Source organism: Apodemus sylvaticus, chromosome 1, assembly GCF_947179515.1.
Source record: "Apodemus sylvaticus chromosome 1, mApoSyl1.1, whole genome shotgun sequence".
Lineage (NCBI taxonomy): Eukaryota > Metazoa > Chordata > Mammalia > Rodentia > Muridae > Apodemus > Apodemus sylvaticus.
The window spans coordinates 69,991,189-70,009,684 of record NC_067472.1 but is presented as its reverse complement, the minus strand read 5'-3'; the positions used below and the strand labels follow the sequence as shown (position 1 = coordinate 70,009,684).

The window sequence follows — 18,496 nt, the reverse complement described above, 5'->3', positions numbered from 1 at the left end:
ACCAGAACACGAGGTCATCCCATTCTTTATCCTTCTGTGTCTAATTTCTGACTGGAAAAACAAGTTCAGAGTGCTTCTCTACCTAAAGTAGTCTTTATACTTATCATGGAATGAAATGCCTGACCAATCCAGAGGACAAAGTCATAGGGGCTACCGTCTGCTAATCTAGTCACAGGAAAGGCAAAACACCCCACAGACCTTTATTACTGTGGATAGTAAGGTCAAATGAGAAGGACCTGCAAGCTCCAGACCACCCCCTTGTGGAGTACTCTAGACCATAGCCTTCCCACTCATTTTCCTGATCTTCGGAGAAAACTCTTTTCAGGGGGATGTCCATGGAGAAAGAAGTACATGCACCAACGTCTGTCGGAAGTCCATGATGTCATGGTTCCAGAAGCTGGGGCACCTGGCAGTTGCCCTGCCGCGAAGTGTCCAGAGGAGCGAGCCAGTTTGGCAGAGGCTGTGTGTAAATGTGCTAGGAAACAGGACTCAGAATAAAATGCCGTCCCTCGGAGCATACTCCACTGGCTTCCTCTGCTGCTTCTTCTGCTGGTATCGGGCCTTCTGATAGAAAACGATGATGACCACGGTGACAATATTCAGAAGGATGACAAGCAGGATGAGCCAAAACGAGTATTTGTAAGTGTTGGTTGTTCTCTCGGTAATGATGTCTGGATAAAGCTTCTGGGACAGATTTTCTGAGAGACGGTTGGACTCGGCATTCCCCACAAACAGAACCATGGTCAGAAACACAAAGGACGCTGCAAAGAAGATTGAGCTTCATAAGTAACACCCAATGCAATAGCATTATTTGTGTCCATGCATGTGTGTATGTATGTGTGTGCATTTCTGACATATGTGTCTGAATGTGCATACATGTGTGTGCATTTCTGACATATGTGTCTGAATGTGCATACATGTATATGCATTTCTGACATATGTGTCTGAATGTGCATACATGTGTGTGCATTTCTGACATATGTGTCTGAATGTACATACATGTGTGCACATTTCTGACATATGTGTCTGAATGTGCATACATGTGTGTGCATTTCTGACATATGTATCTGAATGTGCATACATGTGTGTGCATTTCTGACATATATGTCTGAATGTGCATACATGTATGTGCACATATGTGGAGGCCAAAGAACAGCATTAGCTGTCTTCCTCTAGAGTTCCCATCTTTTCTTTTCCTTTTTCCTTTTTTTTTTTTTTTTTTTTTTTTTGGAGAGAAGGCAGAGTCTCCTACTGAAGCTGCCTGAAATTCCCTGTTTGAGCAACAAGCCTCGGAGAGCCCCCCCTGTCTCCACCTCATTGCCCACCCGGGACATGGTTACAGATGTGTGCCCACCCTATCCCTATCTCTGCCTTTTTTCTTCCGTGCTTGGGATCTGAACTCTGGTCCTTATTTCTCTGTAGCAATGACTTTACCCATTGAGCGATCTACTTTTCATTGTGATTTATGTTGTAAAGTTAATTATTTGTATGTATATGAGCATATGTCTGTATCAATGTATACATATATATACCTGTAGGAATCCACCAACAGGGGCCAAAATAGAGCATCAGATCTCTTGGAACAGGCATTACAGGTGATTGTGAACCACCCACAGGATAGGGACTGGGAGGATTCGAACTCAGGTCCTTTGATTGAGCAGCAGTCACTCTTAACTGCCTAGTCATCTCTCCAGCTGTGTTTTGCACCCCTACCCCCACCCAGATATATTTGTAACATCACTTATTTTCTTTATGGGATATATAATCCAAAGGTGTTTACTGAATAGTTACATGGAATTCTACAGTATTTCAGGATGAAAGACAATGTAAAAATAAGATGTAAGATAAAAACTAGATTCTAGACATGAAATACTAAATATTATTCTGGGCAGTATCTGACCTATGGGTTCAGATCCTGTCATAGCCTATCATTGGGCAGCTGGTCTACCACACAGCTTGTGCCCTAAGGTCTCATAAGTAGCAGGTGTGAGTGAGTAGACAGGGCAGTGAGAGTGGGCATGGTCAATGTATGAGGAAGTATGAATGGACAAACAAGACTTGAACAAGCACTGGCATCACAGGTGAAAGAAGCTATCTTCACAAGAGCAGGCGAAGGCAGTGGGTCAGGCACACGGCCAGCTGTGAGGAGTGAGTCCTGCCAGGAGCAAGCAAGGCGCAGGCTCTCAGATGCTGGGCCTGGACTCAGGGAAGCTCTAGACAGCTCCTGCAGGTGTTCACTCTGCAGGACTCTGCCAAGTGTGGCCTTGAATCAGGCAGTAGCCACAGCAAAGCAGATTTACAGTTGTTTAGGCAGGGTGAGAAGCAGATTGTAACCAGGAGATATGAGATCTCTCTCTGAGCTGGTGGGAATATTTCTAAAATGATGGTTAGTGATGTCTACAGTGTCTAAGAACATGCCAAAACCCAGTGAACCGTGTGCTTTCAGTGAATAATGTATGGGCAGGTGGTTCATATACCAGTAATGCTGGGGGGGAAAAAGAAATTATTTTCAAGGAACATAAGGTGAGGATGGTTGCTCATGCCCAGGTGGGATCTGATACATCAGAGGAATCCCCAAGATGGAGTCCTTCTAAGATCCTTAATATGCTGATGCACTCAAAATGTGCACAGTTCAGTGAACTCTCAGGCATCAAACTGTGTCTTCACCCAATGACAAGGAAGCTCCCCAAATGGTCCTCCGAGGGAAGCTAATTAGGGGTGGGGGTTGCATGAAGAGAGTGTTTGAACAACCCTTGATGACACACCTCACCCACAAAATAATGGCTGTATTTCTTAATTGTTTGCATGAACAAAAGTCTCGCTCCTCTGATGTACCCTCTCACACCTTCATTATCCTTCATTTTCCTCTTGTGAAGTTTCTTATAAAAGCTTAATTAATCATCAAGGGTGAAACGTACACAAGGTTAATGCCTTTATCCTAAAGTGGGCTGTCTAGAGCTTTGATTTGCACAGGGAAAGGCTGGCACACAGACACCTTGCCTATTCTAGCACTTTAAAGGCAGATGCCTGGAGCCATGGGCTTCACACTGCCCTGGTTAACTGAATATCCCTCCTTCCTTCCTTCCTTCCTTCCTTCCTTCCTTCCTTCCTTCCTTCCTTCCTCCCTCTCTCTCCCTCCTTCCCTCCCTTCCTCCCTCAGTCACCACCCTTCTGTCCTGCAGTACTGGAAACTAAATATAGAACCTCAAAAACAGTAAGTGAGCACTTTATACCAGCCCTCTTCATTATTTATATTGAAAATAGGGCTTTGAGTTCCCTCTGCAGCCAGGCAATCTTGAACTTGGGGGATCTTCCTGTCTCAGCCTTCCAATAGTTGTAAGTATAAACCTGCATCTCTAGGCCTGGCTAGCTGCAGGGTTTCTCCAGGGTTGTAGATAAAAAGAGGCTGGGGGAGGGAAGCGCTTCTTAAAGGCTAAGGGGCATGGGCTTCTGGCCAGCAGCCCTTCTCTGCTGGGTCATGGTGCTCATTAGTTCCTGTGTTCTCCGGCTGAGGAACAATATGTCAGAGGAGACAGTTTGTGTAGACAGTTGTCTGGATCCAACCTCCTCTCTAGCTACCTTAAAATCCCCTGAGGCCAACTCCAACCACATTCGGCCAATGTGCACTGAGATGTCAGGGCACAAGCCTCAGGCTGTGTTATTGTTTCTTCCCACCAGAAATGAACCAGGTAACCCATTTCCTGTTCTTCCCACTGGGCCAGCTCACAACCTGGTATCCCAGGAGAGCCGCAAGCCTAATGCCTCAAGAGACTGTAGCATTCTCATTGGCCCCAGGGTCTTAAAGTTGGCCTGGATTCAGCCCTCCAGTCAGTGTGGCCCAAAGGCTAGGAAGCTACATTGTCAGCGCTGTACAGAGACCTTTCTGAAGGATCAGACTCTTGCAAACCAAGTTTTCACTAAACTCTGTAACACTTCAGATAAGGGGAGAAAACCAGAGCTTTCTGGGGGCAAATAAACACAGAATATAGTTTACTGAGCATCGGGACAGGCTACTTCCAACTCTTGGGGTTTCCTAAAGGCCACCTCCAGATCCAAGTCAGAATGCATAACTTCTCCTTACGTAGCTGTTACAGGTGGTTTTCCTGTCCACCTCAGAGCCTCTCCCTCTGTGTTACAATAAACCCCTGAGGCAGAAGGCAAGTGTGGGGAATTTTCTCACCACAACATAGTCCTTTGTTGGCTAGACGTAGGCAGGGCTGAGGGGAGACTGTTCAGATTCCTTTTTCTGTTTTCCCCCACAGACAGGAAGTCAGCCTGTCTTCCTCTGCAGAGGAAGAGCAAGGGGACCAGCTGTAAGCCCCACAGGCTGCGGACAGGGCAGTATCGGCCCAGCCTGGTCTCTTGTCATCTCCCCTTCTATGTGAACCCACTCCTCCTCCCCTATGTGCCTCTATAGCTAGAGAATAGCCGACCTTGGGCCCAATTCCAGTATGGACAAGTCTCCTTAGCCAACTAAATGGGTCAATTTATCTATCTTGGCTTCAGAGATTGATCAGGTCATGTCAGTGGATGAGCCCATGAGAAGTGGGCCTAGGACACTCTCCTGACTCCTGGAAAACGATGGGCTTTTCCTCTAAAGCTGCTGGAGTCCACGGTGTGTACACACATCTGACCTTCAAGAGGATTGAATCAACTGTGTAGCCACAGGACACACACTGAGAAATCACTGTATGTGGGGATAAAGGGAAGCAGAGTTCCTACAACATGGTCTCCAAATTCAACCATGCCTGAGGCTGCTGCTTCTGTTAGTTCCATGTCCCATCAGTGAAACTAAGATCAATGCACTGTGTATCCTGGCAGTGAGCAAGTTCTGGGGCCAGACGGAGGGCCCTTGACACTGGGGACTTATGTCTGGGTTCGCATCCAAGTCCCTTAATCTCTAAGCATCAGTCCCACTGGGCAAATGTAGGGGATGAATTACATGGACAAAACCAACCAGAGAATCTTTTGCCTAAGTCACAACAAAATCCACTCCCTATCTGGGCATCATCCTCCCCACCCCCGACACAAAATAAAAAAAATCACCTAGAAACCACACAGCACTCTAGCTCACAAGAGTGTTGGCTCCAGATGGCATCCTTTCCTGGCTCTGTGGCCACCCAGGTATGGAAACTCTGGAGTCCACATTACTCCTTATGAAGGCAAGGTGGACAACAAATGTATGTGCATGTGTGTTCATGAGCATGCATTAATGTGCATGTGTGTACGCTTAAGTATACATGTGTATGCATCTGCGTGCATGTGTTACACCTATGTGTGCATGTGTACATGTGTATGCATGTATGTGTACATGAGTCTTCTCAGGAAACTCACCACTGAGTCCATTCCAGGTGTAGACGCCCATGGGTCCCAGGAACGTCTGGTAAGGGTTGCTGATGCTGTTGTAGAAGGTAAACACCGAACTTAGCACGGAAGCTGCCAGACTCAGGATCAGGAATAGGATGGCCACCAGATGCAGAGACTTCTGGGAAGAATTACTCAATATCCCTAAAACTAAGGCAACATTTGGTGAGTGCACAGTGTAGAAATACAAATCCAAGCACAGCCAAGCTAGAGAAGGCATGGATTCGGAGATGGAAGCAGTAAGACATTCTTCCTGCAAGCGCAAGACTGTGCAGGCTCAGAGGATGGCTCAGTCAGTCATGTGTTTGATGTAGAAGCCCTGGATCTGCATTCCAACCCCAGAACCCACCCAAAAAAGGCAGGTGACATGGCGAACACTTGCAATCTCAGTGTTGGGGAGAGGACAGAGACAGGTGGATCCTGGGGTTCACGGAACAGTCAGTCTAGTTGAATTGGTGAGCTCCAAATTCAACCAGAAACCCTGACTCAATAACCATGATGGGCACCACCCAAAGAATGACATCTGAAGTTGGCCTTTTATCCCCACATGCACACATATACACATGTGTGTGCCCTTGCATATACCCATTCCCTGCATATGTATGCAGAGAAACATACACAAACACATAAAAATGTAACAGAATCCCTCATGGCTGGCCGGTCAGTGGCTTTCCTTGACTCTGTAGCCATAGTACCGAAGGTAGATGTTTTATCTTAGTTTTCAAGTCCTAAATACCTGCAACCTCCTTACCAGTGATCTCTGCCCTCAGAACCTTGCTTGTAGGATAATGGCAATTCCATCACCCTTGCTTCCCTTTCGGTCTGAGAACTAGTTGCTTCTGGCAGAAACCCTTAAGATGGGTTTCTGTACAAACCCCTGTGCAGTGAGGATCCCATAAACCCTATGGCTTAGAAGAATGTAGTGAGGCAGGATGAGCTGACAGAGAAAAAAGCAGGAGAATAGGGGCTGTGGAAGAGACCACAAAGGTGCTAGCCCAGAGTGGACAGCGGAGATAGAAAAAAGTTTTGGTTTTTTTTTTTTTATTATTCGATATAATTTATTTACATTTCAAATGATTTCCCCTTTTCTAGCCCCCCCACTCACCGAAAGTCCCGTAAGTCCCCTTCTCTTCCTCTGTCCTCCCACCCACCCCTTCCCACTTCCCTGTTCTGGTTTTGCCGAATACTGTTTCACTGAGTCTTTCCAGAACCAGGGGCCACTCCTCTTTTCTTCTTGTACCTCATTTGATGTGTGGATTATGTTTTGGGTATTCCAGTTTTCTAGGTTAATAACTACTTATTAGTGAGTGCATACCATGATTCACCTTTTGAGTCTGGGTTACCTCACTTAGTATGATGTTCTCTAGCTCCATCCATTTGCCTAAGAATTTCATGAATTCATTGTTTCTAATGGCTGAATAGTACTCCATTGTGTAGATATACCACATTTTTTGCATCCACTCTTCTGTTGAGGGATACCTGGGTTCTTTCCAGCATCTGGCAATTATAAATAGGGCTGCTATGAACATAGTAGAGCATGTATCCTTATTACATGGTGGGGAATCCTCTGGGTATATGCCCAGGAGTGGTATAGCAGGATCTTCTGGAAGCGAGGTGCCCAGTTTTCGGAGGAACCGCCAGACTGATTTCCAGAGTAGTTGTACCAATTTGCAACCCCACCAGCAGTGGAGGAGTGTTCCTCTTTCTCCACACCCTCTCCAACACCTGCTGACTCCTGAATTTTTAATCTTAGCCATTCTGACTGGTGTAAGATGAAATCTTAGGGTTGTTTTGATTTGCATTTCCCTAATGATTAATGAAGTTGAGCATTTTTTAAGATGCTTCTCCGCCATCCGAATTTCTTCAGGTGAGAATTCCTTGTTTAACTCTGTACCCCATTTTTTAATAGGGTTGTTCGGTTTTCTGGAGTCTAACTTCTTGAGTTCTTTATATATATTAGATATTAGCCCTCTATCTGATGTAGGATTGGTGAAGATCTTTTCCCAATTTGTTGGGTGCCGATTTGTCCTCTTGATGGTGTCCTTTGCCTTACAGAAACTTTGTAATTTTATGAGGTCCCATTTGTCAATTCTTGCTCTTAGAGCATATGCTATTGGTGTTCTGTTCAGAAACTTTCTCCCTGTACCGATGTCCTCAAGGGTCTTCCCCAATTTCTTTTCTATTAGCTTCAGAGTGTCTGGCTTTATGTGGAGGTCCTTGATCCATTTGGATTTGAGCTTAGTACAAGGAGACAAGGATGGATCTTCAGATCGTATAAATCTTTCACCTTTTTTTGGCTTTTTGAGACAGGGTTTCTCTGTGTAGCCCTGGCTGTCCTGGAACTGGTAGACCAGGCTGGCCTCGAACTCAGAAATCCACCTGCCTCTGCCTCCCAAGTGGTGGGATTAAAGGCGTGTGCCACCACCACCCAGCAGAAAAATGTTTCTTGATAGAACAAATCCAGGTGCCTTCCCAGGGTCCAAATTCTACCTTCCCAGGGCTCTAACACTGGAGGCAACTGGGAACACAACCCTCTGGTTAGCCCTCAGACTTCCTTCCGAGCTGAAAGCACTTAACAAAACAGCATTTGCATGTCTTAAATGCAAAGAAGATGCAGAGTGGATCTGCACTTGGTGGAGGTGCCCTGTGCTGCGAGCCATCAGATCCTCAGAACCTCTGAGCTCAAGCAGCCCTTTTCCATGCACCTAGCTCCTCCACCTCCTGCTCTACTCACGAAAGCCCCGACATGACAGGTGTGCTCTTCCTAAGTACAATGGGGCTTTCCAATGGTTGTCAGTGTCTGTGTTTTGAGATAGTCTGTGATGTCCCCAGGAAAAGACAGTCAGGGAAATAGATTGTGGTGCTGACTATAACAACATTAGCAAGAAAAAAATCACTGAGAGCTGTAAGCCATAATAACCACAGAGGGGTGAGTAAGAACTAGCCAAAGACTTTCTTCCTCTTCCTGTTTTTATGTGGAGACAGTCACAGCCTCAGCGCAGCACAGCTTTAAAGAATAGGAACTAGCTGGTAGACTTGGATTTCCAGGGGTGTGTATGGCTGGGAGCTCCTTGGGACAGTAGAAACAACAACACATCTGTTGAACCATGTCCTACCATGTGCCATCAGCACCCTCTCTTTGCAAGGCATCCCTCTCCTTCCCTTCTCCATGCATAGAGCCCTGCTCCGAGGGCCCAAGATTTCACCCCCAACCCCCGCTCTGATGCTCACTCTAAACGGCACACTAAGCACCTGTGTCTTCTTTCTGATCATTCAAGGAAAACAAGAGACCCTGTATGATGGAGAGACTTGTGTAAGGAATGGGGCTGGGGTGTTGGAGAGATGGCTCAGCAGTTAAGAGGACATGAGTTTGATTTCTACTCTCAACCATCTGTAACTCCAGTTCCAGAGGAGTCAACACCTTCTTCTGGCTTCAGTGGGCACACAGTACATATACATATTGTCAGGCAAAACATAAAATGAAGTAAATGTATCTTTAAAGGCATTGTCTTCACTGAGTTGATTCCATTCCCTGCCTTTGAACTGTGATTCTGAGTGATCTTACACAGGACCCCATCTCACATCTACCTTATGTAAGGATATGTATGGACTCACTTCTGTTTGGGTGAGAACATATTTTGTTAACAAAATAATGTTTTTAATCTTAAAATATCTCCAGCAATCATATCATTAATAAAATCACTTTTATAGATATCAGGAGATGAAGCAAATGGATGTAGTGGTACCATTAAAACCCAGGCTTGGGGCTAGCAATGTGGCACATTGGGTAACGCTGTTTGCTACCAAGGGCATTAGCTGAAGTTCAATCCCTAGGACCTGAAGGCATAAAGAAAAAAACCTGAACCCCATGAATATTTCCTCTGATCTCTGTGTGTGCCCATGTACCCATACATACAAATACATACAATGTAAATAAATAAAGACAACATTTATTTTTAAGCCAGGTTTTTCTTCACTGGGTAAGAGAAGGCAGAAAGACTGGAAGTCAGAAGTTGGGAGGGTTGGGGCTAAGCAATATGTGGTGGACAAGACATAGTCAGTTTTAAATCCTCATATTTATTTTTCTAAATCTGCAATGTCCTCCTACTAGACAAAGTAGGCACAAGAAGGGTGTGACTAAAAAATATTGGGTGGTGGCAGAAGTCCCCCATGAAGAGGGAGAAGGTATCCTGAGTGGTGTGAGGCTGAGCCCAGAGCAGGTGCCTTTTGCAAGGGAGAGGCCTGAAGGGAGCAACAACACAGTGCACTGGCTCCAAGGGTGAAGGGATGTGCAGGGAAGAGGGCCGGAGACAGGAGGATAACAGCAGCATGTGACAAACGAAGACACGCATCCCTCGAGAACTCCAGGAAAAGAGAACCAAGTTCAACAGCAAGTGGACCATGACCCGGCACCCTGGGTGTAGAGCAGTTCATGCCTCAGACGCACAGGGCAAAGCTCAGCTTCCATAGGCTGTGGTTACGGTGACTAAACTCTTCAGTGACTTCTGTCAGCGTGTGCTGATCTTGAAATGGGAGGGAGGTGATGTCAGAAGGAGACTAGGGGAAAAGCAGCAGAGCTAGGGAGACACGCCCAGCTAGCATCCAGGCTGCCTCCTGCGGCTGGGTCAGCCATTTATCACGCAAGGTGGATCCACTTCCTCTTCCCCAGCAGCCAGGGCAGGAGGAAAGGTCCTGCGATCTCAAGTGACTGGGGAGCCGGGCGGTGGTGGCACACGCCTTTAATCCCAGCACTTGGGAGGCAGAGGCAGGCAGATTTCTGAGTTTGCGGCTAGCCTGGTCTACAAAGTGAGTTCAGGACAGCCAGGGCTACACAGAGAGACCCTGCCTTGAAAAAACAAACAAACAAACAAACAAAATTAAGTGACTGGGGACAAAAGAACCCTCTCTTTCTCCTTGGCAGAGTTCTGTAATCAAGAAAATAATTTAGATATTTAAATCAAAAACAGAAACTGGAGTGTGAGGAACATACTCTGTGTCCCAAACTCCTGGAATTCTGAGTATCTCTGCCTCACACACTGACTTACAGGTGTAAGTAGATGTTTGTTTGCAAGAGGAATATTCCATTAAAAATGACCATGAAGGACTCAGTGTATGAAGCACTTGCCCTGAAGGCATACGGGCCTGAGTTCAATGCCCCCAGAACCCATATTTTAAAAAGAAGCCTGTAATCAACCCCAGCTCTGGGGGACAGGGACAAGAGCACGCCTTGAGCTTGCTAGCCAGTCAGCCTGGCAAAGTCAGTGAGCCCAGGTTCCATTAGCGAGCTTGTCTCAAAAAGCCAGGAGGAGGGGGTTGGAGGGACTGCTCGGCAGTTAGGCATGCTTACTCTTGAGGAGGGCTCATCTTCAGTTTCTAGCACCTATGTGGAGACTCCCATTTCAGTGAAGCCAATACCTTCTTCTGGCATCCTTGTTCTTCTACATTCATGTGGCACACATAAATTTGTACACGCACATACATACGTGTGCACATAAAATTAAGAGACAAAAAGATGAGACATTGACCTCTGGCCCTCATGTATATGTGCACACTTATGCACAAGCACTTGTGCATACACGTGCAAACACACACACACGTGACACTCACATACACAAAAAGAAAACGAAGATGACAATCAAGTTCAGCTCTGCCTTGACTTTCAATAAGATTTAGCAGACATAATTTTCCAAAGAGAGAGTTAATTTTGGGGCTGCTGACTCATAGTTTTCTACATACTTGGGGGGTGATTCGTCTTAATTTTAACTACTGCACTATAAAAAAATTATTTCTGAATTCTTTGCCACCTAGATATGACAGCTATGTCTTTTCATCCCCTGCCTCGGAACTCAGACAATGATAGCTGAAGGTTTGATGAGAATTAGCTGGAGTGCAGTAACAATAACCCTGGCAGCATCTGACAGCTGCTCCCTCCCCGTAAAATTAGCAGATACATGCTGTTCTCTTTCTTTCTTTCACGGGACAAGCTTTTGCATCAGGAGTCCCCTCACAATTGGAGCTAATTGCCCTCATTCTGGCGGCCCCAGAAAGAGGCACAGAGATGAGCACCCAGCCAGCAGGCGCCTCAGCTGGCCATCCAGACACCCAGCTCCCCTCTGGGCAGGATTTAGGCATCCAGGTCCCGCCTTCGAACTGTCTTCAACCTCCAGGTCTTGTTTTCTGTAAGTCCATAGACTGTTGAATGTGACAGTTACACTTATTGTTGACCTACAGGATCTAGAATCACCAGGGTAATAAACCTTTTTGCATGACTACTAGGGAGTTTCTAGATTAGGTTAAGGAGGATCCACCTTAAATGAAGAGAGCATCATTCCATGAAAGGAGGACCTGGACTGAATAAAAAGGAGAAAGCAAGCTGAGTACTAGCTTTCACCTCTTGCTGTCTATCTGTCTGTGTCTGTGTGTCTGTCTATCTGTCTCTCTTTCTCTCCTCTCTCTCCTCTCTTTCTCTCCTCTCTCTCTCCTCTCTCTCTCTCTCTCTCTCTCTCTCTCTCTCTCTCTCTATCTCTCTTTCTCTCTCTCTTGCAAATGCAATGTGACCAGCAAGACAAGCTCTTCCTTCCTTAAATTGCCTTTAACAGAAGTAATTAAAACTGGTTTTGTGGGTGGAAACAGATTCCACTCCCACCTCAGACACCTGGCCACCAGAGACCTGACCCAGTGCAAAGCTTCCATTAATGGACATCACAGTTGTTGGTGTTTTGTCTAAGCTCCACCCCACACCTACCTGGCAATAGCCAGGTATGCCCTGCCCCAGAGATCTGGCCCACTATAAAAGGGGCTACTTGCCCCTCCTCTCCCTCTTCGCTCTCCGCTCTCCCACATACTCTTACCTCTCTGCCCCTTGGGCTCCCTCTCCACATGGTCATGGCCAGCCTCCACTCCACTTCTCTTCTCTCTCTCTCTCTCTCTCTCTCTCTCTCTCTCTCTCTCTCTCTCTCTCTCTCTGCCTTTCTCTACCACTAACTCCCATCCCCTACTCGTAATAAACTCTATTTTATACCAAACTCTATTCTATACCATGCCTGTGTGTGTGGTCCCTCAGGGGGCAGAGGTGCCCAGGCAAGGGCCTGCCTGAGCATCCCCTTCCCCATGCCACACTCCCTTAACCCCCCATCCTCCTCTTTTTAAGCCCTCTCAGCAGTACTAACAGACCTTAGAGCATGGCCTGGGGCCTCCAGGGAAGTCACAGCTAGTGCCTCAGCCTCTTGGACACTTGCTGAGATTGTCTTGAAAGTAAAGTGGCAAAGCCCTCTGGTTTGGTTGTCATCATTCCCACCAACTCCTCATTCCGTGTGCTCACATCTCTGAGATGGGAAAAGCATAAGAATCCCTTCTCCAGAAAACACATCCTGATACATGAGATGAAGTCAGAGCAGGGAGGTAGGGAGTCTTCACACATTCTCAAGAAATCAGCTCCATTTGACTTTTTACTTTGCCATTTGTTTTTGTGCTATATATATGTCCTCAATTCTGTTCTGTTTAACAGTACAATGTTGAGTTCACAGAACACAAAGAAACCAGTGGAGAATGGGCACTGAGGAGAAGCCAGAGCAGATGACAACCCACTGGTGATAGTCTTTGGCCTAAGTGCAGCACTCACAGACCACTAAGCTTTACACTTGCCCCAAGCCTGCCTTGGTTCATTTGTAAGCTTGAGTCCTGAGCTGTCTCCAATAAATCAACTCCAATCAGCCTGCCACCAAGCAGCTTCAAAGTAATAGTCTACATTTGTGTCAGCCTAGTATCTGGCCAAGGGAAGGCTGCTGACCATCAACCCAGAGCCAGAATTACAATAGGTTTGTCTTAAAATCATCTAGTGTGTTAATCACCTTTTCATGGCTACAGCAGAGTCCTCAACAATGGTGATTTCATGGAAGAAGGGTGACCAGCTTACCTTCTCCATGTTATGCAATCTAAGACCTCAGCCCAGATGTCACCACCCACAGTTAGGGTGGATCTTCCCACCTCCGTTAATCCAATATAGAAACTCCCTCTCAGACATGCCCAGAGGCTCGTCTCCTGGGTAACTCTAGTTCCTATCAGGTTGATAATCAATGTTAACCATCACACCTGATGTTATAGATTGACTAAAATGTTCTCCACCAGGTCAAGTTTTCAAGGTCCAGACTGCAGCCTGAGTCACTGTTTTAAGAGCTGTGGAAATTTCTGGAGACACAGATTGGCTACTAGAAACAGATTATTAGGGACAGGCCTTTAAGGTTATACCTGCCCTTGGTACCCTCTGCTATCTGGATCACACTATGTGAGGAAACTATCTAATACAATAAGTCAGTGCCATGCTAATGTGACTGTTTGAAATGTCACATGTCTACTAACCAAGGGACCAAGATGAAAGAGACTTATTAAAAAATGGGGTACAGAGCTAAACAAAGAATTCTCAACTGAGGAATATCGAATGGCTGAGAAGCACCTAAAGAAATGTTCAACATCCTTAGTCATCAGGGAAATGCAAATCAAAACAATCCTGAGATTCTACCTCACATCAGTCAGAATGGCTAAGATCAAAAATGCAAGTGACAGCAGATGCTGGCGAGGATGTGGAAAAAGAACACTCCTCCATTGCTGGTGGGATTGCAAACTGGTACAACCACTCTGGAAATCAGTCTGGTGGTTCCTCAGAAAATCGGACATAGTATTACCTGAGGACTCAACTATACCACTTCTGGGCATATACCCAAAACATGTTCCAGCATATAACAAGGACACATGCTCCACTATGTTCATAGCAGCTTTGTTTATAATAGCCAGAAACTGGAAAGAACCCAGATGTCCTTCAACAGAGGAATGGATACAGAAAAGTTGGTACATTTGCACAATGGAGTACTACTCAGCTATTAAAATTGATGAATTCATGAAATTCTTAGGCAAATGGATGGAACTCGAAAATGTCAGCCTGAGTGAGATAACCCAATCACAAAAGAACACACATGGTATGCACTTACTGATAAGTGTATATTAGACCCAAAGCTTGGAATACCCAAGATACAATTCATAGACTACATGAAGCTCAAGAAGGAAGGCCAAAATGTAGATGCTTCAGTCCTTCTTAGAAGGGGGAACAAAACACTCACAGGAGACAAAGTGTGGAGCAGAAACTGAAGTAAAAGCCATCCAGAGACTGCCCCCATCTAAAGTCACCAAACCCAGACACTATTGTGGATGCCAAGAAGCGCTTGCTGAGAGGAGCCTGATATAGCTGTCTCCTGAGAGGCTCTTCCAGAGCCTGACAAATACAGAGGCACATGTTGGCAGCCAACCATTGGGGAGTTAGAGAAAGGACTGAAGAAGCTGAAGGAGTTTACAACCCCATAGGCAAAACAACAATATCAACCAACCAGAACTCCCAGAGCTCCCAGGGACTAAACCATCAACTAAAGAGTACACATGGAGGGACCCATGGCTCCAGCTGCATATGTAGCAGGGGATGGCCTTGTCGGGAATCAATGGAAGAGGGGCCCTTGGTCCTGTGAAGGCCCAATGCCCCAGTGTAGGGAAATGCCAGGGCAGGGAGATGGGAGTAGGGGGGTAACACCCTCGTAAAAGCAGGGGGAGGGGATATCAGGCTTCCTGAGTGGAAACCAGGAAAGGGAATAACATTTGAAATGTAAATAAATAAAATATCCAATAAAAGAAAAGAAAAAAGAAAAAGAAAGAAAGGAAGGAAGGAAGGAAGGAAGGAAGGAAGGAAGGAAGGAAGGGAGAGAGAGAGAAAGAAAGAAAGAAAGAAAGAAAGAAAGAAAGAAAGAAAGAAAGAAAGAAAGAAAGAAAGAAAGAAAGAAAGAAAGAAAGAAGAAAGAAAGAAAGAAAGACCTAGTGCTATAAGAAGAGAAACAGCATTCATTGAAATGCCAAAATGATTCTATAAAGATACTTGGTTGGGTCAGGGTGTAGGCTGAGTACTACTGGAGATGACATTCTGAGTGATGCCACATCCAAGTGACGCATTGTCCCATTCCTGCCAGCCTGGGAAAATAGCACATGTTATGCCCCTTAGGCCCTGATAGCAGTCTCAGAGTCAAGGGGATAACTTCATTCAGGATCCTGTTATAAAGCACCAAGAGCCAAACTGGACAGAATGGGGAGGCAAACCCTCGTGAGCGTGAGCACTCCCAGGAGTCCGCAGAACTGTGCTTCCCACCCCACCCCCGCTGTTGTGGAAACTTGTATGGGTTTAAGGCAGTGCCCTTCAGAGGAGGAGCTTCCCCTTGTCCTAGACAGGGAGCATGTCACTACAGGAACTGTGAGAAAATCCTATCACTATCTAAGACATATTTCACACTGAAATTATACAGCCGGCACAATAGAAATAGTAAAGACTCGTGGCTAGCATTAAACAGTCACTTATCTGGATAGTAGACAAACCAGGACCAATCCAGCCAGCCAATCTCATTGTCACCCCAGATCCACAACAGGAGGTTTCCTGACTGGAGCTGACTGGGTGTCGTCTCCATTCATTAACCCCTGGTTGGCTGGATGGTTTTAACCCTTTAAATCAAAGGCTATTGCCCATTCTCCTCTCTCACAAAAACAAAAACAACAACAAAAACAACCTCTGTAGTCCAAATAGACACAAGATTATCAGGTTCCCCCCTCCCCCATGCAGGGTCTGATAATAGGAATTACTGCCTGAGGATTTCAGTGTGTCCTGGCCTTAGCCACAATGCTAACACACTTGACTTCTCAAGGGGAAGCATCAATCTCTAAGTGCTGAACAGGACAGTGCATATTTAATTTTATACAGGTTTAATTTTGCTACCAATGATTGGCTAATGATGTTCACAGTAACTCTGACTTACTGGCAGGACATGTTTCACTGTAAATACTGGATCCTGTTGACAGGGTGAGCAGCAGGCAATCCTTAGTATTGCCTACATGTTCTAGGGATGACTTCTTATCTGGGAGAAATGTTTACATGTTCGGTGCTTACCATAGTCACAGGTATGAAAAAGTCTCATAATCTCTGAGTGACCCTTAGATGCCATCCAACAATTGTGTAATGGGAGGTTGGATGATTGGGGGGGGGGCAGGTTACAGTGTGGCTTTCCAGTAGCAAAGGGTAAAAACAGAATCAGGGACAGGCAGCACAAACATTCTGCCTGTTTCTACACCGATGGGAAGGTCTCAGCTGGTACCAATCCTAAGCTTTGCTCCCCCTGACTGTGGCTGTCTCTCCTCTCCAGACACCAGAATGGTCACTCCCAGCCATGTAGGCAATGACCTTCCCTGCCCTTCTCTGGGCTTCCTTGATTAGAGACTCAGGAATTCCGTTGAGGTCATCAGTCTTAGAGGGAATCAACTGATCCCAAGTCAACACTGTAGACTTCTGTCCCAAGCACTTAAATGTTCCAGAGTGTACTTTTTTGGTTTTGAAAATGATATTACTCAGAGCTGAAGGGGACTTTGAAATCTGAGCTCCTGGTCGTTGTAAAGGACGTCTCTTCATGCCCCTGAAAGGCTGTAGCTATTGCCAGGGGAGGGGGGAGCAGCTGAAACCTCAGAGGAGATGTGCTTTTCCTACTACTCAAAGACACCATGAGAGGTCAGAGATATGTTGCCCTGGATTTATAGAAACCATTTTATTAACAAAATCATAAACCTGCTAGAACTCTATCCTGGAGTATGGGCACCAAGACATAAGGTGCATAGCTAGAAATGTAAATGCCGGGGGAAAAAAAAACAGCTGTACAGACCCTGTACTGCGCAACGTAAAGTCCACTTATATGCTATGTAATGAATAATTGTAACTATTACCTTTCAAGAACCGTAATGCTAGCTCTCAAAATCCAAAACCCAACTAGCTGCATCCACTTATCCTCAATAGTTTATTTTGTATTTGTTGAGAGCAAGACATTATTACATCAGAAATGAGTAACAAACAGGAAATCCTATAAGTAACAGGATTAATAGGAATTAAATATCATTTCCAACAATGAGATACTCTGAATACAAAAGTGTAAATTCAAGAAGCTGAGAAAACGACTGGATATGGATGTTTTCTCCTTTACATTTTCCCCCATGTGATTACTTACAAACTTCTGGAAGGCGCTGGATGCCCCAAGTCAAAACCTATGATCAATGTCATATAAAATGCTGTTTCTGCTGGCCCTTAAACACCATCAGGCTGCCACACACTTTAACTTAATAATTCACTTGTCAATAAACCAGATAGGTACAGCTCAAACCCAGCCGCTGATAGAATGGTTTAGACTCCAAAGATAACAAGATAATTGGAGGCATGAATCTGAAAACATAATAAACACCTTCAAAATTATAAGCTAGTTCAATGATAGCCTAACTCAGGACTTTGAAGAGGTTGGCTTTGAATGGCTGTTTGTCCCAAATATAGGATGGTGTATCTTACCCATTCCTGTCATTCCCATTCTAACTGAGTAGCCATTTACCTTCAAAGTTTTTGTCCAGCTCTTGAAGGCCTTCATCCAAATCTTGAGTACTTGTACCACGGAAAAGTCCATAGGTAATAACAATGGTACCGTTGGAGAAAGTGTTTCTGAAGAAAATCAAACTGCTGATCCATGCCTGTGTCCCAAGAATGGAGCAGATGACAACAACAGAGCCCAGGCTTGTAAGAAAGCCAGACAGGAACATCAACGTTTTCTGTGTGGTTGGCATTTTCTCAGGAAGAAAGCTCCCCGGGATAAAACAGCAGCAATCTTAGAATATTTGGGGGCTTTATCATTTGGGATCCAGGTCTTAGAAAGGAAGCCTGGCACTTGGTTGTGAATGTAAAACCCGCATCTCCCTGGGAAGTTTTATGCTACTGAACATTGAACTGTGAACAAGGCCATAAAGACGTGCAGAAGCTGACCTTTGGTCAAGCAGAAACGGTTGTTATGGCTGCAGCCAACCAGTATGAAGAACGGCTAGGCGCTCCTTTCAGGACTTCCTCAATCACATGACTAGTTTATAACCTTTATCAAGCCGTGGAAGCCAGGTTAATCTACGGTGTCAGGACATAACTTGAATACTCAAACAATGAGAATAGAGACTTAGACACGAAAGGGATAGCACAGGGATCCATAGCCATCAAGATTTATCCTTTACAGGTATTCCCAAAGCAAACCTCAAGGCT

The 18,496-nt window shown here is 45.4% G+C and overlaps 1 protein-coding gene across 1 annotated transcript; it reads right to left on the bottom strand.

Moving 5' to 3' along the window:
* Nucleotides 1-489: 489 nt before the first annotated feature.
* Nucleotides 490-18,036, bottom strand: Clrn3 (clarin 3). The gene is made up of 3 exons (XM_052174427.1): nucleotides 17,808-18,036; nucleotides 5,335-5,514; nucleotides 490-761 (listed from the first exon to the last, which is right to left on the bottom strand). Exons 1-3 carry the CDS (start codon nucleotides 18,034-18,036, stop codon nucleotides 490-492), a joined length of 681 nt encoding a protein of 226 aa, XP_052030387.1.
* Nucleotides 18,037-18,496: the final 460 nt, after the last annotated feature.